The 27385-nt window shown below is 38.2% G+C and overlaps 2 protein-coding genes and 1 pseudogene across 3 annotated transcripts in view; all 3 read left to right on the top strand.

The window, feature by feature from the left end:
- Positions 1 to 3310: 3310 nt before the first annotated feature.
- Positions 3311 to 27385, top strand: part of LOC128610462 (uncharacterized) — a 35016-nt gene continuing 10941 nt past the window's right edge. The window contains exons 1-2 of one of the 2 annotated variants that reach the window (XM_053629799.1): positions 3311 to 3377; positions 7104 to 7182. In XM_053629799.1, coding sequence (XP_053485774.1) covers positions 7172 to 7182 — 11 coding nt within the window. In that variant the 5' untranslated portion in view covers positions 3311 to 3377; positions 7104 to 7171. Of the gene's footprint in view, positions 3378 to 5219; positions 5516 to 7103; positions 7183 to 27385 lie in introns of those variants that run through there. The other variant, XM_053629797.1, reaches the window with a different exon arrangement.
- Positions 7222 to 11601, top strand: LOC128610461 (uncharacterized). Its single transcript, XM_053629796.1, has 2 exons — positions 7222 to 7887; positions 9583 to 11601. Exons 1-2 carry the CDS (start codon positions 7571 to 7573, stop codon positions 11201 to 11203), a joined length of 1938 nt encoding a protein of 645 aa, XP_053485771.1. The 5' UTR covers positions 7222 to 7570; the 3' UTR covers positions 11204 to 11601.
- Positions 11226 to 13316, top strand: LOC128610788 (uncharacterized; annotated as a pseudogene).

Consider the following 27385-nt stretch of genomic DNA (forward strand, 5'->3'; position numbering starts at 1 on the left):
AGTTGATCTTAGCCTATCAATCACATTTAACATTTTACTCTCCCTTCTGATTAATAAAATAACATGATACTTTGCATTCTATATGTTATAAAATCTATTTAAAGGACAAAATGACATTTCCCCCTTATTACTACTCTCCTACTTTAATAATCTTTAGTGAAAGTCTTAAAGGCATTTTATCCCAGTGTTATTAATACTGTATGGCAGGATTGGTTGATTACTAGTTTACTGTATGCCTTAGATGATTAAAATAACACACTTTTGTCATCACCTCCTATACTATTGTCTGACATCAAGCAAGGATGCAGTGAAATAGTGAAAAGAATATTGAATGAATTTAAAATCCAGATCTCACGTTGACTTTATTTCGAATATTTCCTTATTGTCACGATTTCCCCTCGAGGTTGTTCTGTAGCATGCAGCGTGCTCAGAGACCCGAAGCGCGAGCTCTTAGCGAATGCATGCTTTTGGGTCTTCAGTGACATTGACTTTGTTTACTTTCTACATGTGCTTTTGTTATGGTTTTTGTGTCTCTGTCCGTCTTGTCATTGGTTGTCGTTTCCCGTAGGTGTGCCAGCATTGTTTCCAGCTGTCTTGTATTTCTCCCTGATTACGTTTGTTATTTAAACCCCTCGCGTCTCTTTGTACCTTGCGTAGTGTATAGTATATATAGTGTATTCACCACACCAAGCCTTTGTTCGTGTTTCGTTTCATGGTTTTTCATCTTGCACCTCATTTCTCATTTTGTGTTTGCCTTGCCCAGGTTATGCCCGTTTGCCCATCGCCTGACCTTTTGCCTGCTATTGGACCACGCTTTTGATTACCATTTTGGATTTTCCTGTCTACCTCTCTCAAATAAAAGTCTTTAACTGCACTTGCATCTGTCCTAACCTCCATTACGTAAATTACGAAACACTTATCAACCCTCTAAAAGTAATTACTGGTTACACCACAGGGGCTCAGGTCAAACAACATAAAGGCAACAACAACAACAACAACAATAATAATAATAATAATAATAATAATAATAATAATAATAATAATAATTTATTGTAATTCCAGACACAACTGACTTTACTTTGTGAATGAATCTCACCCCTCCTAGCTTCCTTTGTGTTTGAAACAAACCACACCTTTTATGTTTATATTCTAAAACATCACATGGTTTCCAGGAACACGTCTCCTTTCCCATACAGTAGTGAAGGGAATTGCGACTCGTTTCAGTGAGTCAGAGCTTTCAACTCGGCTCCCAAAAAAGACTCTTTTCATTCCCAAAGGGGTGTAATAAAACTTAATGAACTGATAAAGCTTACTGAGCATACGTCCGTGTACACCTGCACACTGCAATCATTTATAATCCCACTTTCCTTTAGATGATGGTTCCAAGTCTGGTTCCTATCAAGGTTTCTTCGTCATGTTGTCACAGGGAGTTCTGATATAATCTTTTGCAAGTTTATGATTCATGGCCAAAAACCACACTGTATTCCCGAACAGTATAACAGTATCATTAAATATGACTTAAAACTGTCTTTTTAAACTGGAAATTCTAAAAATATCACCAATATCATCAATATCACTTTAAACTTGAAATGTATTTTCTTTAATTTAGGTGAGAACAGTCCGTAGAGGCTTTTAAATACTCTGAAGGAATTGGCTTCGTGACCTCGGCGGGTTTCATTTTGATGTTGGAATGGTAATTGTGATTGTATGCTTGAAGCAAATCCTGGACCGTGTCGGTGTATTTTCTCATGTTAAAAGCAGTAAAATATCTCCTCATTCTGGTCTTTAGCGTTCTGTTGAACCTTTCACACACTGATGCTTTTTGGCCTGTGCCTTTAGCAAAGTGTATATGTCATGTTTTTCATTAATGTTTGAAAATTTTTCTGAACCTTTTCCAGTCCCCCTCGGTATCACGTCTCCAGTGGATGTGAAAAAAAATATCTGTCTGTACAACCGTTTGACATTACCCAATATTGAATCTTTTCGTGCTCTAAATTTTTTTCTAATCTTCCCAAAAAAGAGTGAACATTAGGGCAAGCCATGTTGAAAGCTCATACATGTTGTTCTACATACAGAGTATTTAAAATCAAGAGGGTGGGTGTGGTCTGCTTCTTCTTCTAAAAACTGATAAAAAGATTAATCTATGTGAAAGACCACATGTAATATTATCTTTGGTATACAACTCTCAACATAATTATGATTGATGATGATGACCTTTCACCTGCTAAGATCAATATGATTGGTGATGACCTTTGACCTAAACCTGTCAAAACCAATTAGTAATATGGAACATACAAACCACTCCTCTCTCTCATCATCTAAAGGAAAGTGGGATTATAAATGATTACAGTGTGCAGGTGTACACGGCCGTATGTTCAATAAGCTTTATCAGTTAATTAAGTTTTATTGGAGCCCTTTGGGAATGGAAAGAGTCGGCTCTTTTTTGGGAGCCGAGTTGGATGGAGGTTCGATATTCGCGGAAATTAAGGGACCGTCTCTAAAGTTACATACCACATTGTAATACACGTTTCTAACTTCAATAGCATTTGAAGGGAATGACTTACAGTCGTGTAACCAACTGTAAAGTGTTCATCTAGGTGTCAGGTATGATGAACACCTTTTAGATTTCTGATATTTATTAAAATAAATTATTAAATCATATATAAAAATTGCCATGTATTTTATTACTGCATGGGCTCATACACAAAATATACCACAATTTAAAGCTCAATAACATTTGAAGGGAATGATGTACAGTCATGATCCCAACTGGAAAGTGTTCATCTAGGTGTCAGGTATGATGCACACCTCTTAGATTTTTGATCTTTATTAAAATAAGCTATTAAATCAAATGTAAATTAGATATGAATTTCACTACGGAATGGGCCCATACACAAAGTATATCATAATTTAAAGCTCAATAGCATTTGAAGGGAATGATGTACAGTTATATAACCAACTGTAAAGTGTTCATCTAGGTGTCAGGTATAATGAACACCTTTCAGATTTTTGAGATTAGCTCCCTCTTTTTCTCAGATGTGCTTGAATGACTGGGTGAAGAAAAAAGCTAAACTTGTCACCATCTTCTGTAGTTTTCCCATGTGCTTGTAGGCATTCTTCTTCTTCTCTACCACTTGTGGACCGACTAAAACACATGTACGTATTTGCTGCCCCCTTCAGTTCCGGAAGAATTGCAACCTTGGTACCTTCATTACCAACAGTACCTACACTTTTGCAGAAAAACAAGTACCGTCACGTTTTAAGAATGTTGGTACCAACTTGGTACCGAAGTATCAGTTCTCGTGACATTCATAATCATAACACAGATATTATAGTATCTCACGTCTTTCTTCATTTGACTGATTTCTACAACACAGGTACGTTAAACTGAAACTCATTCACATTTACACTAATATTTACTGTTATGCACATCTACTAGTAGAGTAAATAAAACCTATAAATCAGTAAGTTATTGAACTGTTTAAGTAAAAAAGTTTATTTGGTTTTAAAAGATATTTAAGTAAAAGTGGATAAGGTGCATAAAAAACAGAAAATATTTGGTATTAAGTCAGTTGTGATCAGTATGTCTGATTGTTGTATTTTAGGTTTGGGCTTAAACTACACTATAATCCAACACATAACGCTCGCATAACAGCTTTGGATACAATTTCACATATAGATTTTAGGGGCTAAGTAGTTAACTAATATCATAGTTTGGTACTATACATGTAGGTTCCAAATTATTGGAGTTATTTCCCATCCAAAATATAAATATCTATCAGCAGTGCTCTTCATTAACAAGCTATGATTAAATGAAAGAAGTGGTCCTATATGCAACAACAGACAAGAAAATACACCAGTAGCCTTGTACTCTACCACCAGTTTCCTAAGAAACAGAATTGTGTAAAGTGTGGGTTTCTGGCCATGAGCTGGCAAAAGATCTCTATAACAGAAGTACAAAATCTCTGGGGGTGCTGTGATCACTTTCCACCCAGCAAATATAAAGAACTATTATGTTAATAGAGAAATATTACAATTTCCAAAATATAAAAACAAGAAAATGCAGGGAAGAGCTGTTAATTCCCATGGCTAGTAATTGAGTAAGACTACAAATTGGGCTGGTGGAAGATTTAACCACCCTATCTGGTATAACAATACACGACTATTTGCTTTAAATCAGTATTAAGTTTGAAATATAGAAACATGCGTTCTTTACATCACTGGTTCAATTCAATTCTATTTATATAGCAATTTCAACCAAAGAGATTGCCACAAAGTCGGTTACAGAAATCTGGAATGCTCTAATGGAAAGTGAGATTATAAATCATTACAGTGTACAGGTGAGCTTAAAGTGTGTTCAGGAAGCTTTATCAGTATTCTATATTAGTAGTACAACTGTAATGATGGATTGTGAAGTATTTTTTCTTCTCAATAAAGATGGAAGGTACAAACTTGGAGAAGAGGAATAGTCTTTAGTGAAGCTTCATGCATGTGCATACGCAGGTGTTGTCTCTTCAAAGTTCAGTCCTCAACTGCCCACATGTCAAAGAGCCCTTTGCCATAACATTTCGTCTAGGCTTCTGACCCAAGGTCAAGGTCACAAAGATAAAACTGTTTCCTCTGCTCTGGTAAACACATTCCAGTTTTTTATTAAAACTTTGATCCAGAGTCTAATCAGTATCCGAGTTGTGAGGCACAGAATAACTCTTTGTAAGGCAGTTTAAATGTGAGGGTAGTGTAGTGTAGGAAGGAGAATATCAGGTTAAATGGACAGGAATCTTTTCCTAATTTTACTTTAATAAAAGTGAAATGCACACAGCAGCTCAATAATATTAATCCTCACTGCATTTTTAGTGCTAATGTGTAGCACCTTGCTCTCTACATAGAGTAAATAGATTTTATAACATGTACAATACAAAGTATAATGTTATTTTATTATTCAGAAGGAAAAGTAAAATGTTAAATGCGATTGATAGGCAAAGAACAACTTGGCATAGGTTTGAAAATAAAAACTTTCAGTTAGCCCATTGTGAATGGAAAGAGTCGGCTCTTTTTTTGGGAGCCGAGTTGAAAGCTCTGACTCACTGAAACGTGTCGCAATATCCTTCACTACTTTACGGGAAATGAGACGTGTTCCTGGAAACCACGTGATGTTTAGATTATACGCATAAAAGGTGTGGTTTGTTTCAAACACGAAGCGAGCTGGGAGGGGTGAGATTCATTCCCAAACACTGCTGACAAAACTGAATCTCAAGCTATTTGGAGCGCTGTGTTGAAGGATGCAGAGGATTTAAAGTCCTTTTTTATGAAAAGTTTTTAAAGTTCTTTATGAAAGACATTACGTTTCATATGATGTTATGACTAGATACAACTTAGTCATTTTCATCGGCTGGTTTTTAACCCTCCCTTATGACTCTCGTCATGTGATAAAGAAACTCTTCCTGTTGACATTGTCATAACACAGATATTATAGTATCACACGTCTTTCTTCATTTGACTGATTTCTACAACACGGGTACGTTAAACTCAAACTCATTCACATTTACACTAATATTTACTGTTATGCACATCTTCTAGTAGAGTAAATAAAATATATTGAAAAAATATAAATAAACAAGTTATAGTACTGTTTCAGTAAAAAAGTTTATTTGGTTTTAAAAGGTATTTAAGTAAAAGTGGATAAGGTGTATAAAAAACAGAAAATATTTTATATAAACTGATTTGTGATCAGTGTGTCTGGAATTACAATATATTATTAATATTATTATTATTGTTGTTCTTTTTGTTGCATTCATGTTGTTTGACTTGAGAACCTGTGGTTTATCCAGTTATTACTTTTAGGGGGTTGATAAGGAAATATACTAAATAAAGTAACCATGAGATGTGGATTTTATATTCATTTCAGTATTATTTTCACTATTATACTGCATCCTTGCTTGATGTCAGACAGCAGTGTAGGAGGTGATGGCAAAAGTGTGTTATTTTAATCATCTAAGGCATACAGTAATCTACTATCAACCAATCCTGCCTGTTCAACAAATAGTTCAACAAACAGACTTTATATAAAACCATAATGAGCTTTCTTTTACTTTCACACTATCCACTGTTACCCAGATGAGGACGGGTTCCCTTCTGAGTCCGGTTCCTCTCAAGGTTTCTTCCTCTTAACATCTTAGGGAGTTTCTCCTCACCAACGGCTCGCTCAATAGAGATAAATTTAAACTCTTAAAATCTGTATCTGTGTTTATATGTTTCCGTAAAGCTGCTTTGAGACAATATCCATTGAATACAGTATTAATTACACTGGTATAAACGGCCTTTTAAGGGTTTCACTAAAGATTATTAAAATAAGATAGTAGTAGTAGTAATAAGGAGGAAATGGCATTTTGTCCTTTAAAACGACTTCGCTTTCTCCTCCTGCAGTAAACCTCCAGTACTTAATTGGCAATCAACTCAATATCTCTATACTCTGAGTATAGGTTGCTGGCTTGCAGACAAAAACAGGAAAACATTGATTCTGATTGGTTAATCCTGTTTCGCACCACTGTAGCTTTATCCAATAATATAATGATAAACCAACTATAGGACACATTCTTTTGTCATGTGACTGTGAGGAACTATGTAAAAAAATTGAGTACTTTTCTCTCAATTTATTATTTTTACATTTGAGGTCATACATATAGAGAGTGACTCATGTTAAATTGATACATGAAAATGTTACATGTAAATGATAAATATGAATCTAAATGTTTGATATAAATGTAGAAAGAATGTTCAAATGTAGAAAGAAGCTCAATGTTTTGCTTATATTCTAATTGCCACTACCCTCCTAGTGTGCATCATGGGAAGCCACAGTTCTGGTAGAGTTTCCACTTTTACATCAGTCACATGTCTCACTTAGAGGCCTTTATTGGTCCATCACTGTAGGCATTCCCTATGTCTGAATTACACAGAGGCACATTGGATTCTGGGTATTGTAGTCTTCAGCTGAAAACAGAAAAACAAAACAAGGTTTCATCCCAATTAGGTCAATTTCACTTCCAAGACTAATGAATGTGCATATTCTCCACATCTTTAATAAAACTTCTAAATTTCATTAACAGGTCATTCAGCTGTGCAGGAAACTTCTGAGACATTTGTCTCATCTACAACTAACTAACCAACCAGGATTATGGCTACAGGGTATGTGAACAGTCTTTTTTTTTTTTTTTTTTTTTAACAATAAATTGTATTATTTCAGAAAAGTCCAAGAGGTAAACAAGAGACTTTTTTTTTTTTTTTTTGCCATTTTTCATGTACCTGTCACTTCTTTACCAGGTCTACTGTTATAAAACAGAACCTCCATGTTGTTGGAAAACGACAACTTTTTTAACCTCATTGTAAATTTGTGAGCACACAAATGTTTTTTTTTAACTTAAAAATACTTACTGTTAGTACAATATTCTGTTAGTACAATAACAACTACAACATGACAATATCTATCTAGAACAATTGTTACGAAACGTAGACTGGAGGCGGATGCAGGTGCAGGTCAAAGTCTTTATTAGCAGTAGACAAACAAACACAGGAAATGCGGTCATCAACAGCTGCGTGGCGCTGTACAGTTCCCCTGCCGTGGGAAGCCCCAGATGCTCAGATCATTTTGCTGGCTGCGTTGCACGGCCTCGCTCTTCGGCGGCAGGGACGGGGTAAATGGCGCGAGGGACGACGGGGCGCGCAGCTCAGCTTTGCACTGAGCAATTTCCTCTTCGAGCTGTTTGCTCATCTCCAGGGACGAACGTTAAAGCGCCCAAATCCTGGCCTCTTCGGCGGCGCTCATGGCTACCTGCTGCATCCGCATTTTGGGCGCAGTATTCTGTTACATATCGGGACTGGAGGCGGATGCAGGTGCAGGTCAAAGTATTTATTAACAGTAGACAAACAAACACAGGAAACGCAGTCTTCACCAGGAAAACAAGAAACTGGTATCGTGGCTTGAAACTAGAGCAGGGCATGAAACCGGACCGCTTAACATGCTAACGCATTCACTATCGTAATCAAACATAACCGGGAACCGCATCAGACGTTTGGTACAAACCATACCAACTATAATACTGCGCGAAGTGCGCAGTCACACAGGGGGGTTAAAATAGCAAACCTAATCAAACCAAAACACGGACACTTGGGCAAATCAGAGACATGATCAAACTTAATTCAATGTCCAAGTGGGAAGCGAACGACAACAAAAGAGTCACGTGACCAGTCAGAAGCCGTGCCGCAGTGCCCTCTGCTGGCCGTGGCGTAACAACAATGAAAATATTATAATACTATATTTTATATAAATATATTAAAGCATGTTTAATGTATCCTGTTTTACCTCTACCTGTCATCTCAGGTTGACCCTGAAGTGTGAGCACTGCACAGAGCTAGTGTCAGGGTGACTCTCTCCACCTTATTGTGAAAAATAGGAGAAAAAAGTTTGTGGTTTTTTCGAGTGCACATATGGGCAGACATAATTTTCTAAATTGCCTAAATATCTGTTAGTACAATAATAACTGCATCCTGACAATATCTATTTAGAAAAATCCTAATATTGAACATGATGTTGCCTTTTATGACTCATAGCCTGGACAAATGTTTTTAGTTGCCGTTTGCCCTAGCTGTATTTGTACTTTCAACATTTAAATTAACATGGAGGGCTCCCTAAATGTACTGTATAGATATTTGTCTGCTAAATTAGTTAGTATTATAACTACACAGTGGATAATTCTCTCTGCTCCACCTGGCCACTTCCTCTCCATTGGTACGGTACCTTGTTGGACGCAAGCGCGGGCAATGCCGAAATAAGAAGGCGAGGATCAGGCTGAAGGCGAACACGGAAGACAGAAGGTCAGGCGATCGGACGAACAGTCAACACTGGGCAAGGCAGGTAGTTGTGGTCGAGAAACAAAGTACGATATTCGAAAACCGGGTAAATCCAAACCGAGATCAACGGCTTGGTGAACGATAGAGATGAAAAATCTGAGCGTTTACTTCACATGGCTCAGATGTTAACTAGGTCTTTTATAAACTGTGATTGAGTGCAGGTGTCCGTAATCAGAATTCCAGATAATGTGAGCGTGTGCGTATCTGGGAAGTGTAGTCCTCGTCGGCCATGTTTGTAGTTTGCGCTGCACTCTGGGAACTGTAGTCGCGAGTTCGCCGCAACGTGACATCCATCCTCTCTCTGTGCAGGACTCTGTTCAAAACCGGAGTCAACACTAACAGATTCATGGTTTCTTATTGATTTATTGTCAAATGCCGAATTCGGAAAGGATCACTTGAGTACATCAAACACGCAATAATATAAAATAATAATGATTAAATAAATAAACAAATTAAAACAACAGCATGGAAACGGGACAAATCAGTCATCAGGTCAGTGGGAATTCTCCCAGTGCTCCTGTTGGCCAGCCTGCTGAAAATTACAGCATTTTCACAAAATCCCATCACTGTGCTCTCAGTAATATAATTTGCATCCTATTATACACATTTGATAACAATTGATGAACTTCATAAGCACAATATCAAACTGACCCTACATCTGTCCTTTAAATTCAACAGATTTCAAGACTCATCACTGACTGTACGTGATGTAATCCAGAAGAGTAAATTCATCAGTGAAGGTCCACCTGCACGATATCGTCTCCTCACAACCAGAAGTAATCTTGATGAAAAAGGCTCAGTGAGAAAATGGACATTTGGACAGAGAGACGTCAAAATGCAAAACAAAATCCTACTGCTGGTAGGAGAAACTGGAACAGGCAAAACTACTCTGATCAATGCCATGGTAAATTATATACTCAGGGTGAAGTTTATAGATAAAGTGTGGTTTGAGATTACAGAAGAGGGAGGAGATAATCACATGTCAGATCAGTCAAAAAGTCAAACAACTGAAATCATTGTGTATGAGGTCTTTATCCAAGACAACCCAATCTGTCTCACCATCATTGACACTCCAGGTTATGGAGACACCAGGGGAACAGATGTGGATAAACAGATCGCTGAGAATCTGTACAAACTGTTTCACAATGATACTGGAGTGAAAGGAATCGATGCAGTGTGTCTGGTAGTGAAGGCATCTGAGAATCGACTCTCTGACAGACAGCAGTACATCTTTGATGCAGTTTTGTCCGTATTTGGTAAAGACATAGAGAACAACATTGTCATTTTTTTCACTCACTCAGATGGAATGCCTCCAGATAATGCTCTTAATGCCATCAAGAAAGCGGGGGTTCTCTGTAGGAAAAATGACGAAAATGAACCTGAGCATTTCTTATTCAACAATCGCCAAGCTGAGAAAAGGAGCAAAAAGTATAACAAAACTTTCCAGACAGCTTGGGAACAAACAGAGGACAGTTTAAATGTTTTCTTTTCCTCACTGAAAGAAGAGAACAGAAAAAGCTTAGAGCAGACTGAAAGTGTTCTGAAAGAGTCCAAACGACTTGAAGCCTGTATTTCTAATCTACAAGACCGAATTGACTTTGTAGAGCGCAAACGTGAAGAACTGTCTCAGACTCAGAAAGCCCTTGAGGAAAACCGAGAAAAGATAAAGAAAAATGAAAACTTTACTTTTACAGTCACCAAGTATTACAAAGAAAAAGTTCCCATTGAAAATGCTTCATGGTGGGACAGAAAGGCCACCACTTGCTCTGTCTGTAAGGAGAACTGTCATGAGTATAACTGCTGGTGTGCCTTGAATACCGAGTGGTGTGAAGTCATGAAAAATGAGCACTGCACTTCATGTACAGGTAAATGTCACTACACTGATCATGTCAGAGAGGACAAGAAATATGTTACACGCAGTGAAGAGACTACGTCAACATATTATGATTTGAAAAAAGAATATGAAAGCAGCAAGAAACAGGAAGAGGAGAAGACAAGCATGGAGAAGAGACTGAAAGAAGAACTGACCAAGAATGAAAAGGAAAAAGCTGAGCTGGTGGAAGAAGCCTGCATCATCATCATAAAACTGTCTGAGATTGCTTTAAAGTCAGATTCTGCTTACATTGTTCAGTGTCTTGACTTCTTGATGCCTCGAGCTGAAGAAACTAGAAGAGATGTCCTTGCTCAGAAACTAAGAGAGCTGAGGAACATTCAGCCTGAATCACAGGAAAGAGTTAATGCTATAACGGGGTATGCAAGAACAGGTTTCAATAAGATTCAACATGCTGTTACTGGTTAAAAGTGAATTAATTAGCTTAAACATGGCCAGGTAATATGTAATTAAGAAGGAATTATGATCATATCTGAATCAAGACTGCAGGTTTTGTTCAGGTAATAAACTGCATTGTGTTTATTCATTAATGATGTTGTTCAATATTGAATCTTTTACTTTGTTTTGGTAATCATTTAACACTGTTTTGGTGAGCCATTATTAATAAAATTAAAGTATAGCAATTTTTGGAATTTTTCCTAAAATGTAAACTTTACCTTACACGTACCATATTGCTTGTGAAGCTATACTGTACATGGATAGATGATTTAGTTAATTAGCTTATATTGTTAATTCCGCTAGTGCTAATGTTCTGTGTAACTCTGTTTATCTGACTTTCTCATTAAATAACTAATGTTTTAACTGCAGTGAGCCTGAGTCGCCTCTTTTTGACACAAACGTATCAAATAACATTGAAACGTCAGTAATTCATTATTATAATAAGTGAAAAGTAATACTACTGCTACCAACAACAACAACAATTATGGTTTACAGGGTAGACTAGCAACTTGTTTTTGAAAGCAAAACAAATAATTTCAGAAGGGCAAACGCTTCTTTCTTTCCAAAAACCAACTCCTGCACTGTTAGATGGTAAACATTCCGGCATTTTCACACAAAAAAGTTCTATGCCCAGTAACATATTTGCATTCTGTTTCACAAGTTTTAAAGATTATTGAGTAACTTTACACATGAAGTGTGGTTTGAGATTACAGAAGAGGAAGGAGATAATCACATGTCAGATCAGTCAAAAAGTCATACAACTGAAATCACTGCGTATGAGATCTGTGCCCAAGGCAACCCAATCTGTCTCACCATCATTGACACTCCAGGTTATGGAGACACCAGGGGAAGAGAAAATGATAAACAGATTGCTGAGAATCTGTACAAACTGTTTCACAGTGATTCTGGAGTGAAAGAAATTGATGCAGTGTGTCTGGTAGTGAAGGCATCTGAGAATCGACTCTCTGACAGACAGCAGTACATCTTTGATGCAGTTTTGTCCGTATTTGGTAAAGACATAGAGGACAACATTGTCATTTTTTTCACTCACTCAGATGGACTGCCTCCAGATAATGCTCTTAATGCCATCAAGAAAGTGGGGGTTCTCTGTAGGAAAAATGACAAAAATGAACCTGAGCATTTCTTATTCAACAATCGCCAAGCTGTGAAGAGGAACCCAAGATATAACAGAGCTCTCCAAACAGCTTGGGAACTAACAGAGGACAGTTTAAAAGTTTTTTTTTTTCCTCACTGAAAGAAGATAACCGAAAAAGCTTAGAGCAGACTGAAAGAGTTCTGATTGACTCCAAACGACTTGAAGCCTGTATTTCTAATCTACAATTCCACATTGACTTTGTAGAGCGCAAACGTGAAGAACTGTCTCAGACTCAGAAAACCAAGAAAAGATTAAGAGAAATGAAAACTTTACTTTTACAGTCACCAAGTGTTACAAAGAAAAAGTTCCCATTGAAAATGCTTCATGGTGGGACAGAAAGGCCACCACTTGCTCTGTCTGTAAGGAGAACTGTCATGAGAAAAACTGCTGGTACGCCTGGAGTCCTGTGTGGTGTGAAGTCATGAAAAATAATGATTGCACTTCATGTACAGGTAAATGTCACTACACTAAACATGTCAGAGAAGAAAAGAAATATGCTACATGCAGTGAAGAGATTACGGTGACCTTTGATGATTTTAAAAAACAATATGAAAGCAGTAATTCAGCATCAGATATCACGTTTGACTCAAACGCCGTTGAAAATGTTAAAAAGGAGTTTGAAAGCAGTAAGAAACAGGAAGAGGAGAAGACAAGCCTGGAGAAGAGACTGAAAGAAGACCTGACCAAGACTGAAAAGGAAAAAGCTGAGCTGGTGGAAGAAGCCTGCACCATCATCATGAAACTGTCTGAGATTGCTTTAAAGCCAGATTCTGCTTTTATTGTTCAGTGTCTCGACTTCTTGATCCCTTGAGCTGAAGAAACTGGAAAACTAAACTATGCTCAGAGACTAAGAGAGCTGAGGAACATTCAGCCTGAATCACAGGAAAGAGTTAATGCTGTAACGGGGTATGCAAGAGCAGGGTTCAGTTAAATTAAATTAGCTTTTACTGGTAAAAAAAAAAAAAAAAAAGAATAAATTAGCTTATGTAGTGGGGGGTGTGTCGTGGTTGAAACGTCACCCTTATTAACTACGTGGCCAGTGGGCTCTCTCCCTACCATAGTATATAAGTGGGTGTTTATGCCTCCCAGAATGCGTCATGGTCGAAACCCCACCCCTTCCTTTCGTTGCTATGGACTACAGAGGTATGTGTTTTTAGCTTTGTTGCTTAGCTGTGTGATGCTAGCGTTGTCTATTTACCATGTGATTTACTTGTTTAGTGTGACGTTGGGCTACCGAGACTGTGTGCATGTGTGATGTGCTGCTGACTCTCAGTGCGCAGTGACGTCAAGGCTCCCAGCTGTGTAGCATGGTAGTTTAACGTAGCTCCGGTCGGAGCGCTAGCTGGTGACGTCACAACTAAAGACGCTATCATGATTTTCGTATGTGCCATCGTGAGTACCATGTCATCGGATCACGGTAGGTAAATCGTTTAATTCTGTTACTCGAGTTAAACTATTTTGCATGCATTCCAAATTGAAGTTGTAACACCTGTTTGTTCTTAGGGTCCTCGATTTTGCATGCGTTAAGGCGGGCTGAGTGAGGTGTGGTCATATTGGTATAGCTCCTCCCCCTCACTCGAAGAGCCACAGTGCTGCTTTGGGCTGCTTGATTCTGCTGGTTTGTGCTTTGATTTGGTTTTATTTTGCTTTATGATGTTCTTCTTTGTTTCGTTATTTTGCTTTGTGTTGGTTACTGCCACTGAGATCAGCTTTCTTTAGTTCAACTGTGTTGTAACAGTCTTTATCAGTTATGCTGATACTGCTAGGTAGTAGTAGTGGTTTTGGTCAGCTTTGGTAAACTTGCTACCTGTAATCAGTTTGAGTGTGGGGTTATGTGTTTTTTTTGACAGTAAGTTTGTTTTGTTTTATTCTTTTGTTTGTCTGCTTTGAGCATATTGTAATTAATTGTTCTTGTGTCTGTTTTCTCCTTGTAGGAGCTGAGTGCTTCCTGAGGCTGGGGGGAATTCTTTGCTGCACGTTTAGGCTTTACTTAACTAAGGGTCTTTATTATTGCTGTGTTTATTTGCAGTGAATTTTGTGGGTATGATTCTGATTAGTGGGGTGCTTTTCCCTTTTGTATAGCTGGTGCTGTCGTACTAGCCTGCCCTTCATACAGGAAGCCTCAGTCCTCCTATGATGATTATTGTTCATTTCCTCTTGTGACTGTTTTATTTGACCAATGCCTGACTTTTTTTTTTTTTTTAAATAATTCTTGGCCAGTCTTTTTAACTTCAAAATAAAATTAATTTTTGTATGGAAACCCATGCCTTTTGCCTGTTCTAAGTGGAACGTATTTGCGTGCCTTTATTTGGGTTATTTTCCCCGTTTTCTCGGGGTGGCGTAGTTGGTACAAAACGAAAAATGAAGCAAGCCACATTGCTACACTTAAATATTACCAGGTAACATGTGACAAAGAAGGAATTATGAACATATCTGAATCAAGGGTGCAGATTTTGTTCAGTTAATAAACTGCATTGTGTTTATTCATTAATGCTGTTGTTCAAGATTTAATCTTTTACTTTGTTTTGGTAATCATTTAAATGCGTTATAAATCTATTCTTTTTTTGATGAGTCATTATGAATGTGTGAAGCCGTACTGTTCATGGACAGATGTTTATCCTTTCCTTTAAATTGATTTAGTTAATTAGCTTATATTGTTAATTCCACTCTTGTTAGTGTTCTCTGTGTTACTTTCTGTTTATCTGACTTTCTCATTAAATATCTGGTAATGACGGTGTGCCTGAGTCGCCTCTTTCTGACACAAACCTACATGTATCAAATAACACTGAATCTTCAGTAATTCAGAATCCAGATAATTAATACTACTGATAATTCCAATAATAATATAAGAATAATTATAAGAATACAGCTAAAAATTATTTATGATTATTTCTTTCCAAAGAATCAACTCTTGCACTGCTAGATAATAAAAATTCCAGCATTTTAACCCAAAAAGAGTTCTATTCCCAGTAACATATTTGCATTCTGTTTCACAAGTTTTAAAAATTATTGAGTAACTTTACAGATGAAGTGTGGTTTGAGATTACAGAAGAGGAAGGAGATGATCACATGTCAGATCAGGCAGAAAGTGAAATAACTGACATCTCTGTGTATGAGGTCTTTGCCCAAGAGAATCCAATCTGTCTTACCATCATTTAGACTCCAGATTATGGAAACACCACTGGAACAGATTGTGAGAATCTATACAAACTGTTTGGTAATTATCCTGGATGCAGTGTCTGGTAGGCATCTGAGAATTGGCTCTCTGACACGCCAATCAGCCTACCATGCATGTCTTTGGACTGGGGGAGGAAACTGGAGTACCCGGAGAAAACCCCCGCAGCACGGGGAGAACATGCAAACTCCACACACACAGGGCCACGGTGGGAATCAAATCCCCAACACTGGAGGTGCGAGGTGAACATGTTAACCACTAAGCCAGGGGTTCCCAAACGTTTCCCGGGCAAGGCCCCCCAAATGGCATTAACATTTGACCGAGTCCCCCTTTTGCAAAATGTCTTTAAACACATTAAAAATACAGATTTCTGAATATATCCCCATTTTTTTAATTAATAATTAATAATAACATCTTACATCTTTGCCTTACATTAGGAATTGATTGTGTGTGTATGTGTGTGTGTGGGTGGGTGGTTGTCAGATAGTGAGAAAGAGAAAACATACTAGTGGGAGGGATGGGCACGCCAAATTGTTGAGGCCCCCCGGGCGCCCCCTGGCGGTCCCCAAGGGGGCTGCCCCCACTTTGAAAACCACTGTACTAAGCCACTGTGCGCCCCATAATAATAATCCATCCATCCATCCATCTTCAACCGCTTACTCCTTTTCAGGGTCACGGGGAACCTGGAGTCTATCCCAGGAAAGCATCGGGCACAAGGCAGGGTACACCCTGGACAGGGTGCCAGTCCATCGCAGCATAATAATAATAATAATTTAAAATAATAATAATAATAATAATAATAATAATAATAATAATAATAACTATTATGGTTTACAGAGTAGGCTAACAAATTGTTTTTGAAAAAACAAATTATTTCAGAAAAGTGAAAATGCTTCTTTCTTTCCAAAAAAAAACGACTCCTGCACAGTTAGATGCTAAAAATTCCAGCATTTTCACACAAAAACAGTTTTATTCCCAGTAACATATTTTGTATTCTGTTTCACAGGTTTTAAAAATTATTGAGTAACTTTGTAAGCACAAATTTTTATGACATTTTTTTATCTGTCCATTGGATTTACCAGATGTCAAGGGTCATCACTGATTGTATGTCAAAGCTGCTCAGATCCTTACACTTGTCCATTTTTCCTGCTTTTAACACATCAACATCGAGAACTGACTGTTCTCATGCTGCCTAATAAATATATCCCACCCCCTGTACACGTCCCACTGTAACGAGATAATCAATGAGATACACTTCACCTGTCAGTGGTTTTAATGTTATGGCTGATTGGTTTATATCGGTGTAAGCTAACCAGGTAATTTTAGCATGGCAGATATATTTAAGCAACACCTAACACAATTAACCTGATTATATATAGGGATATTAATGGTTTCTTACAAATACTATCTAACTCATTCAAACTTATGTTTTCCCTTAAAAGCTTCAGTAATAAGAGTCAAACTTTATATAAACTTTACATTTTTATTTATTGATTGATTTACTTACTTACTTATAAACATTATATAAATATAAACATAGCTGTGTATATAAGTGAACAGCATGGTGCCATTAACCTCCATTGTGCATTTTGAACCCTTATTTGGGTCGAATTCAGAGTCACCATCTTGCCATATTTGGAGAGTCCTTGGAGCCAGAGCATGCCCAGTAGATACAGCTGGGTGGACAGTGGGGTCAGTGGGGTCAATGGGGACAGTGGGGTCAGTGTGGACAGTGGGGACAGTGAGTCACCGGGGACAGTGGGGATAGCGGGTCCACCTCGTACTCACTCATATTAGTGATGGACACTCATACGTGAGTGTGCACAATATTTTTGCAAAAATTGCAACTTAAGATGGTGCATCAGTTAACTCCAAGGGGCAAGTACTGTACAGCGTTGCTACCAAGTATATAAAATGCTCATTTCTAGACGTGTATATATATAATTTGCAGGTAAATTGATTTGACCATTGTCAGGAAAAGATTTTGAGTGTTTAACATTTACACTCAACACTTACAGATTTTTTGTTGTTGTTTCAATTTTGAAAAACTGTTACAATGTCCATCTGCATACACCGTCACTGAGCAGCAAATATAGCAGAAATATATTTTAGTGTTAACTATTATGATTAATCACAAGGTGTTATTTTCACGAACCATCCAAACCTTTGACTTTCGTTCATAGTGGTTAAAGCCTCATTTAGGGGATCAGTCCAACACAACACCCACAACACCCATATCAGCTACATTCCTTTAATGCATCTTCTATTCTTTCATCTTCTGTAACCACTTTATCCTGTATTACCCTGTATTTATAAACATTTATTATACAGTATATGTGGGCAATTTCAATACTACTACCTCAGCTTAACGTTGCACAGCATTATACTACACAAAACAACTGCACACATCTGCACTTTATACTTTGTAAAAAAAAAAAATGTTTTCTAACTGTATACAAGTAAATTCTGGTCTTTGTAAATTTCACTACAAGTGAAACTGTGTATAGTTGAATGTGTGACAAATAAAATTTGAATTTGAAAAAACTTGCATTAATGACGTTAAGTTTTCACCCATAAAACATAGAAACAGTCACATAGTCTTTTTATCATATTCTAACACTGAGTACTTAATATTGATGATATTGCTTATCATGCTTGCACAATTATCAAATCAGAATGGATAAAAATAAATTTCAGTCAGAATGATCATTTGGTGTCATCATTGGCTGGGACCACAGAGAGGGACAGGAAACGTCTTAACAAACTGGTTAAGGCCCTGTTTACACTAGTGTGTTTTTGTTTGAAAACAGCATTTTAAAATGAAAATGATCCTTGTCCACACTAGTGTTTCCTCTGTGTTTCAGAAACAATCTCCGTCCACACTACACGACCGAAAACATGTCACATGACCATTCATGCACACTGGGTATGCGCATACAAGTGTAAACAGGAAATCGGTTGCTAGTCACCAGCAGGTGTGACGCCTACAAATGTATTGTCACAATTGTTAAGTTGTTTTGTGTATTGATCTGTATAAATGGAACAATTTAAATGTATTTTTGCAGTGGATTTGAGTGGTATCTTCGAGGGTGCAATTGCTTGATTATGCCACATGTTCACTTATGTGAGCGCTAGTAGGGCCGCGCGATGCTTCCGCTCCTCAGACAGAGAACAGCCTGTTGAGTGATCACAAGTAACATCTCCTGTGTCTGATTTTCCTATACGAAACAGGACACAATATCTGTTCACAGGTTTCTCATGCTTGAGGCCTGTAACACAGGCACAACAATGAGCATGATCTAATTCTTATATGGACATGCTACTCTTTCCTGAGCTTTCAAATGACCAAAATGAGTTTATTTCGAAAAGGTTAATTAAACCCACATAAAGGACATGTGTACAGGACCTTGACATGTATTCCTCTTATCTTTCGCATTATGAAATCGTGATACATGTATTTTCAGTGCATTGAATGAAATAAATGTGCAGATACAAGAGTCATATAGACAAGGTAAAGGGCTCACCTGTGAAAAATGGCTATGCTGCAAATAATAATGCCTAAGCAGCTCTGCCGGGGTATGTGAGGAGGAATCACATTAACCTGCATTTCCAATCCATCGCCCAAATCAATGCCAATCTCAGAAATTAATTAAAATGGGGAGATTAAGATGCGTTTAGTATTTTTTTTTTACAGATTTGTCTGCACTGGTCCCCACACATACATGCATTCAGAAAGACTTTTTTCTCTCAAATATAGGTCTGCTATCAGTCCACAAAATTTAACATGTATAAAGAAAACAGAAACACAAATTAACAGCGATGAACAGACACGTTAATGAGATTAAATATGCCTATTTTCACCAGCTTCTATATTCAAAACGGAGCACGCAAATTTAAAAGCCTCTGCTGTCTTCGTGTTAACATTGTCATGACTGGGAATGTCACGATACCAAACATCTAGTAGTCGGTACCGACACCACCAAAAGTACACGATACTCCATACCAAAGTCGATACCACGGTGTGGTTTAAAAAAATACATTAAAACAAAATTAAAAATTAAAAACTCTCCTGGAGGACATCCTCCTCTGGCTAATACTGGCAGAGAGAGAGAGAGAGAGAGAGAGAGAGAGAGAGAGAATATTTCAATTATCAAACACTGTCTGACAATGACTAATAAAAGAGTGGAGGCTACAAGTACTAAGATGCACTCCTAAACGCATGCACGCACGCACACACACACAGACACACACACACACACACACCTTTATACTGCATGCAAGCATTAGTTTAAATTCACTGATCTGGTGTCAGAACAGAAAGATTTATTAAAAGCATGAACATGTGAATAATTATTAGTGACATGAGGCTACATGTATCTGACAGGACCCGGGCTGAATGGAGATGCATGGGGGTCCATTAGGACGTAGTTTATAACACTGCAATGTGTTAGGGTCCTTAACAAATAACTGTCTATCGCTAACATTACATGGAGCATAGCGTTAGCTGGTTTCACAGCCACAATGCAGCTGCCTCAAACAAACATAATATAGGACCGTCTTTCAGGTGATTCTCCAAATTCCAGATGTTTCCTCGCTTTGTTTGAAATGAGCGATAGCATCAGTTACACACCGGCTTCACAGCATCAATTATATGTTTGTTGTCATCCGCCTCGAATGTGAAGTATTTCCATATTTGACTCTTACCACCTTTCCTCTCAACAGCTAAACTTGTATAGGAGGTGATGGCAAAAGTGTGTTATTTTAATCATCTAAGGCAGTGTTTCCCAGCCGGGGTTCCGTCTGATGAGAGCAGGGGTGCGTGTAAAAATCCTTCAAACATTTATAAAATGCTAAAATGTGTACAAAACATTTCATATATATGATAAATATCTGATGTCTGAAATATTAACACAGACACAGAAATAATAAGACAGACACACACGAATAACAACAATAATAAACATTATATTTAGAAATAATAATAATTCCCTCCCCCTCGACCGCCCTCGCTGACTGTCAGCAGCACGTCGACATCAGTATCTGTTACGTATGCGTGTGTTTTATCCTAATAATTAGCGTGTGACGATGCGTGTGTAGTGCAAAAGAATATGGACAGATGTATTAAAAGAAAAGTTCCAGATGCTTCTGGACCATCAACTTCATCCTCATGGAGCTAAAGCCTTGTTTATACTTCCGCCTGTCTCCGCAGCGCGAGCCTCCACTGACTGCGCGCGCACCTCCACAAACGGATGAGGCGTTTATACTCGACGCGCTAGCCGGTGTAATATTCTTTTAAACGGAAGGGGGCGACTCTGAGTAACCGTCCTATAAACCAACAGGAAGTAGCTGAGAGAAGAAGTAGTTTGTCGGAACAACCATAGCAACGCTTACAAACATGGCGTCTCTCGTGGAGTTACTGAATGCTGAGGAGGAATTATTGTGTTTATTGTTGATGTTTGTTTTCAGTAAACTTCACTAAATCCCACAGTATGAAAATAACTATGAGAACATGTATTAAACTAAACTGAACAACCTCAACCTTTTTTATTTTATTAATTTCATTATTTTTTTTATTAAACATGGACCTTTACTTTCATTAAATAGACTTATTATTTATTGTAGACTCATTTTGTAAATGTTATCAATTACTGTAGACATCAGCAGAAAGTGGGAGCTTCCTGCAAATGTCATTTCTGGAATAAAGTTGGATGGAGGTTCGATATTCGCGGAAATTAAGGGACCGTCTCTAAAGTTACATACCACATTGTTATACACGATTCAAACTTCAATAGCATTTGAAGGGAATGACTTACAGTTATATAACCAACTGAAAGTGTTCATCTAGGTGTCAAGTATGATGAACACCTTTTAGATTTTTGATATTTATTAAAATAAACTATTAAATCATGTATAAAAATTGCCATGTATTTTATTACTGCATGGGCTCATACACAAAATATACCACAATTTAAAGCTCAATAGCATTTGAAGGGAATGATGTACAGTCACACAACCAACTGTAAAGTCACGTCTAGGAGTCAGGTATGACACACACCTTTTAGATTTTTGATCTTTATTAAAATAAGCTATTAAATCAAATGTAAATTAGATATGAATTTCACTACAGAATGCGACCATACACAAAGTATATCATAATTTAAAGCTCAATAGCATTTGAAGGGAATGATGTACAGTTATATAACCAACTGTAAAGTGTTCATCTAGGTGTCAGGTATGATGAACACCTTTCAGATTTTTGATATTAGCTCCCTCTTTTTCTCGGATGTGCTCGAATGACTGGGTGAAGAAATGAATGGTGCTCGGTACTACAGTGGAACCTCAGTGGATTATTGATTGCACCGCGCCTTCAGATTAGAGCACGTCTAGAAGTTTCTAGCAGAGGATTGTGTGCAGATATCATTTTCCAGATGAGGTTCTTATCCTGTGCAGCTCCGTGCTGTGTGGTGTGGGTCAACTAATCTTGAAAAGTTCAACTTGTATGCTATTGAGACAACCTACGTGTATATTAATTAAACGATGACCCCTTTTATGGTCGTATACGTAAATCGCATCAATAAGGGGCGCACAACACATCCAGCTTTTATGTCTGAGTTTGTGGACTTCCTATCGATGTTGAGCATGAAGTTTGACAGAATTCTAATTGTAGGAGACTTCAACATTCATGTGGACTGTAGTGACTGTAAGGAATTTCTGTCACTAATTGACTGTTTTAACTTCACACAGTTTGTAAGTGACCCGACTCATAACAAGGGTCATACACTGGATCTTGTGATTGCTAATGGCTCATTTGTATCCGAGTTTTCATCTATCGACATTGGACTGTCTGATCATTCAGCTGTCTTTTTTAACCTCGAACTGTATCATTCAAGTGAGCCGACCATCCGAACAGTAACCTTCCGGAAGTGGAAGTTTATCGATCAGACAGCTTTCTGCAATTCTGTGGTTTCCATCCTAAGCGATCTTCATCCCTCATCACTGGAGGAGAAAGTTCTGCAGCTAAATTCCACTCTTGCTGCTAATCTTGACACTTTTGCTCCTCTAAGGTCATGTAAGGTTACATTCACCCGCTCTGCTCCCTGGTATAATGACAATCTGCGCTCTAGAAAGGCTGTATGTCGGAAAATGGAGCGAAAATGGCACCTTACTGGACTGAATGTCTACTATCAAGCGTGGAAGGATCTTCTGGGGGATTATCGTGCACTACTGGAGACTGAAAGATCCTCTTACTTCTCTCAGGCTATTGTAAATAATCCAAATAATCCCAGACACTTGTTCCAAACCATAAACAGATTGCTTCAAGTTAATGCTGTTACCACTTTGCCTGTTTCTCAGCAGCTCTGTGATTCTTTTCTTCAGTTTTTTAATTCTAAGATTGTTAATGTGTGGCTTTAGGTCTGACAATTGCTCACTGGTGTTCCTCCGGGTTCAGTTCTAGGCCCTCTACTCTTCAATATTTATTTATCTCCACTTGGGCATCTGCTGCGATCGCTTGGCCTCCATTATCACTTTTATGCCGACGATACCCAAATCTACATTCACTCTAAATCTGGTGAAAACATTGATGCTTGTTATCTTTCTGACTGTATTTCTGAGATAAAATCATGGATGAACAATGACTTTCTGTGCCAGAACAGCGGGAAAACTGAGGTCATGCTTATTGGTTCCCGCCATCAAATTCGCAAAGCGGCTCCACTGTCTCTGTTTGTTGATGGTTCTGTTTTAGAGACCCAAAGTAAGATGAGGAACCTTGGTGTAATTTTTGACACCAGCCTCACTTTTGATTTTTTTTGTTCAGGGCACTGTGAAGGCATCCTTTTTCCACCTCAGAAATATAGCCAGACTACGCCCAATGCTTAACTTATCTGTCGCTGAAAAGTTGATTAATTGGTTTGTTGTCACACGGCTGGATTACTGTAACGCCGGAGCTGGAGTTTCTAAAACCGCAATAAACAAATTGCAGTATGTTCAGAACTCTGCCGCCCGGGTCCTGACGGGAACCAGGAAATGTGACCATATTACTCCTGTTTTGAAGTCCTTACACTGGCTCCCGGTCAGGTTCCGTGTCGATTTCAAGATCATGATGCTGACATACAAGGCATTACATGGATTGGCTCCGCAATACTTATCTGGCTTATTAATCCCTTACACCCCAAATCGCAGACTGCGCTCCTCACAGTGTAATCTGTTAACTGTTCCAATAACCCACCTAAAATCTATGGGTGACGGGGCTTTTTCTGTCTCTGCTCCTTCACTTTGGAACTCTCTTCCCCCTGAACTCAGGGAAGCCCAGACTTTTGGCATTTTTAAAACTCTTCTCAAGACACACTTTTTTAAACTTGCATTCGACTGCTGATGTCTTTTTAGATTGTTTTATATGTTTTTTTTTATTATCAATGTTGTTGTTTTTGTTCTTATTAACTTTTATTTGTTTTATTTTTCTGTGAACTGTGATTTTATGTACAGCGCTTTGAGAAGCTGCTTTAAAGGCGCTTTATAAAATAAAGTTTATTATTATTATTATTATTATTATTATTATTATTATTATTATTATCCAATGTCCAGGAAAACATCTCAATCTACTTCAGTACACAAATTCAATAGCGCCATCTGATGGCTTTGCTGCAGAGCCAGAGTAGAAAACTTGTCTGGATGTGCGAGCACAGAGGGCTTGTGTGTAAACATAACCCAGCTAATTTCTTCATGTTCTAGGCAAGGTTAAAGTGTCTCGTCTGAGGATGCCGCTTAGCGTCACTGTTCAGCTGAGGACGTCGCTCAGACTCCATGTTCAGCTGAAGACTTTGCTAAGCCTCCCGTTGCAGCCAAGCGCTCCGCTTTTCTTCCCTGTTCCACCTTGGACGTCACAACGCCAGGCTCCGCTTCGGACATCGCTTTGCCTTCCTCGGCTGAGGACGTCACTCTGCCTCCATGCTCTGCTGAAGACGTCCCTCCTTTTCTTTGCTTCACGCTATATGTAGCTCCACCTTTCTGCTCCACAGAGGACATCGCTCCCCCCTCATGCTTCACGGAGAGCACCGCTCCTCCTCCTGGCCTCGCGGAGAACTTTGCTCCTCCCTCTGGCTTTGCGGAGAACTTTGCTCCTCCCTCTAGCATCATGGGGAAAGTCGAATTCCCCTCAGGCTCAGCCTTGAGCTTCATTCTTCCCACTGGCTGTGCAGTAGCCATCGCTCCACATTCAAGCCAGGCCGGGGATATCATGTCATCTCTCTGAGGTGCAGAAGAGACTGCTCCACATCTGAACCTCAGAGAGTATGTCATGTTCCTATATGAGGTCGAAGAGATGGCCTCCCAAGCCATGTTCCTGTCTGAGGTCGGAGAGACAGCCTCCCAAGCCATGTTCCTGTCTGAGGTCAGAGAGACGGCCTCTCAGGTGAAGATCCTGTCTGAGGCTGATGAGATGACCATGTGAGATATATATTTCTTTCTTTGAATAAACGAGAGATCCGGGCACTTACATGGTAAGCCATCATATGCTGGTGTCTGCTTGCCAGTGTCTTTAGCACATTTTTAAAGTTTTATGTGTCATGCATGACTCGTTTAAAGAAACGTGTTTTCCTTCGAAACACATCGTCCATAAGTGTACAAGAGAACCAAAACATCTGATCAGCTCTGGGTAATGTTCGATGTAATGATGCTTTGGCTGAAGTTTAAAGACTGGAAAGACTTCAAGAAGAATTTGTGGTCCCTAATTTTACTCTGTAGATACTGAATCATTTCTTTTGTAAATATTGTGGACAGCATTAACTACACAGTGGATTTTAACTGCATTAACACTGCCCATGCACAATCTCCCTCTGTTATTACATACAACAAAAATGGAAGCATTCGAAGCAATGCAGCGTTTTCACTCTCAGATCACTCTCAGGATCCTCATAAGCAGTCTCTGCAGTTGCAGAGCTGTCATCATCTGCAGTGCAATCTGTAACATTTATCAAAGATCTTCAATGAGGTTAAACTATCATCTACATCATGGGCTCTGGTTGTCTGAGCTTTAAATGATGAATAAACATTTGTGCTACACCTACAATTCTTATATGGGAATGCTACTCTTTCATGAGCTCTCAAATGACCAAAATTTTGTTTTTTTATACAAAAGGTTGCTTAAGCCCACATAAAGGACATGTGTACACAACCTGTACTGCTTGACATGTATTCCTCTTATCTTTCTCATTATGAAATCGTGATACATGTATTTTCAGTGCACTGAATGAAATAAATGTGCAGATACAAGACAAGAGGTAAAGGGCTAACCTTTGATAAATGGCTATGTTGCAAATGATAATGCCTAAGCAACTCTGCTGGGTACGTGAGGAGGAATCACATTAACCTGCATTTCAAATCTGAAATCAAGGCCAATCTCAGAAGTCGATTAAAAGGGGGAGTTACCATTTTAAGATGTCTTTAGTCCTAATTTCTTACAGATTTGTCTGTACTGGTCCCCACACATACATGCATTCAGAAAGTTTTTTTTTCACTCACATATAGGTCTGCTATCAGTCTGCAGAAAAGAAAACAGAAACACAAATTAACGGCGAGGAACAGACACGTTAATGAGATTAAATACGCCTATTTTCACAAGCTTCTAAATTCAAATCAGAGCGCGCAATTTAAAATATGCTGTTTTTAGTTTCACAGTTATTTGTATAAAATAATGAAATAATCTATAGTTTTAATAATGACTACTTCTATCTATAAAGCTTAGTTTTTTACTCAGCATGTTATAAAATCATCAAATACATACTATTTGTGCTGCAAAACGATTGTCCGCCATGTTTGTTCAAAAATATTAATATGCTAATGAGATGAGGTCAATTAAAAAAAAAGCTACGCATTTAAAGGAATCCTGACTATGAAGACTTGTAGACCTTAACACGCAGTAATTTCCCTCTCTTACTAAAATACTTTGTTAGAAGCACAGGAAATATGTCCATTACTTTAAAAATCCTTGATATTTAACACATATTTTAACCTACGGAGAACGCCATTACGAGACATGCGCGCTGCACTCTGAGTCGATGATGTAAAATCGTTGCACTTGAGCACTTAAAAGAATTAGCTACTAGCCCCCGCAGCAGGAAAAGAACTCCACACTGTGCTGCTTTTGACTGTAATTTTCTAATTCTTGTGTTCTGTTATACAGGGGATATCTGTAAATATAATCAAACCTGTAAGCATGTTGTTAGTGAGTCTTTTCTGTAAATTCTCATAACGTAAAGCTCGTGTAAAATTTGCCTAAAACACCTAGCCAAGGCATTTCCAAAGTAAAATTAAAGCGGTTCTTGAACCATTTGGAGTACATGCATGATTTTTGATCTCTTTTGGGAGCTGGGCTAAATATTTTTATATAATTGGATTGTTTGGACCTTTGCCAGTGTAACAAGACTGTTTTAGTCAGGATGTTATGGATCAGTGGATTACTATGAGACTTCATATGAGGAGAGTTGCCTCCATTCCGTAAGTGTTTGTTTGTATGTCGGAGGTCTGACAGAGATATTTATTGTAGCTGCTGTTGTGATTGTATCTCAAAACAGTTTATATCAATCGAATCACAAGAATCTCAGCTTTCCAAAGATATGAGTAGCTTCATACACACAGAAGATGTGTAGATAGCATAGATTTGATCATAACATGGCGAGAGCACGCTGGCGGGCCATCTGAATTTTAACAGGATAAAGTATATGATGGCGCGATGTTGATAATCTCTAAAATTATTGATATTAGAATGTTTCATCATAAAGTGATAGTTTAATCCTGGCTCCCTCATTCACTATTTAAAGATCAA

The sequence above is a fragment of the Ictalurus furcatus genome, chromosome 7 (assembly GCF_023375685.1).
Source record: "Ictalurus furcatus strain D&B chromosome 7, Billie_1.0, whole genome shotgun sequence".
Taxonomy (NCBI): Eukaryota; Metazoa; Chordata; class Actinopteri; order Siluriformes; family Ictaluridae; genus Ictalurus; species Ictalurus furcatus.

What these genes read in the sequence shown, in the direction of transcription:
- LOC128610461 (XM_053629796.1), top strand. Translation starts at nt 7,571, where the DNA reads ATGCGGTCATCAACAGCTGCGTGGCGCTGTACAGTTCCCCTGCCGTGG. An exon ending in GGGACTGGAGGCGGATGCAG is followed by an intron (nt 7,888 to 9,582) that starts GTGCAGGTCAAA and finishes TAAATTCAACAG; the next exon opens with ATTTCAAGACTCATCACTGA.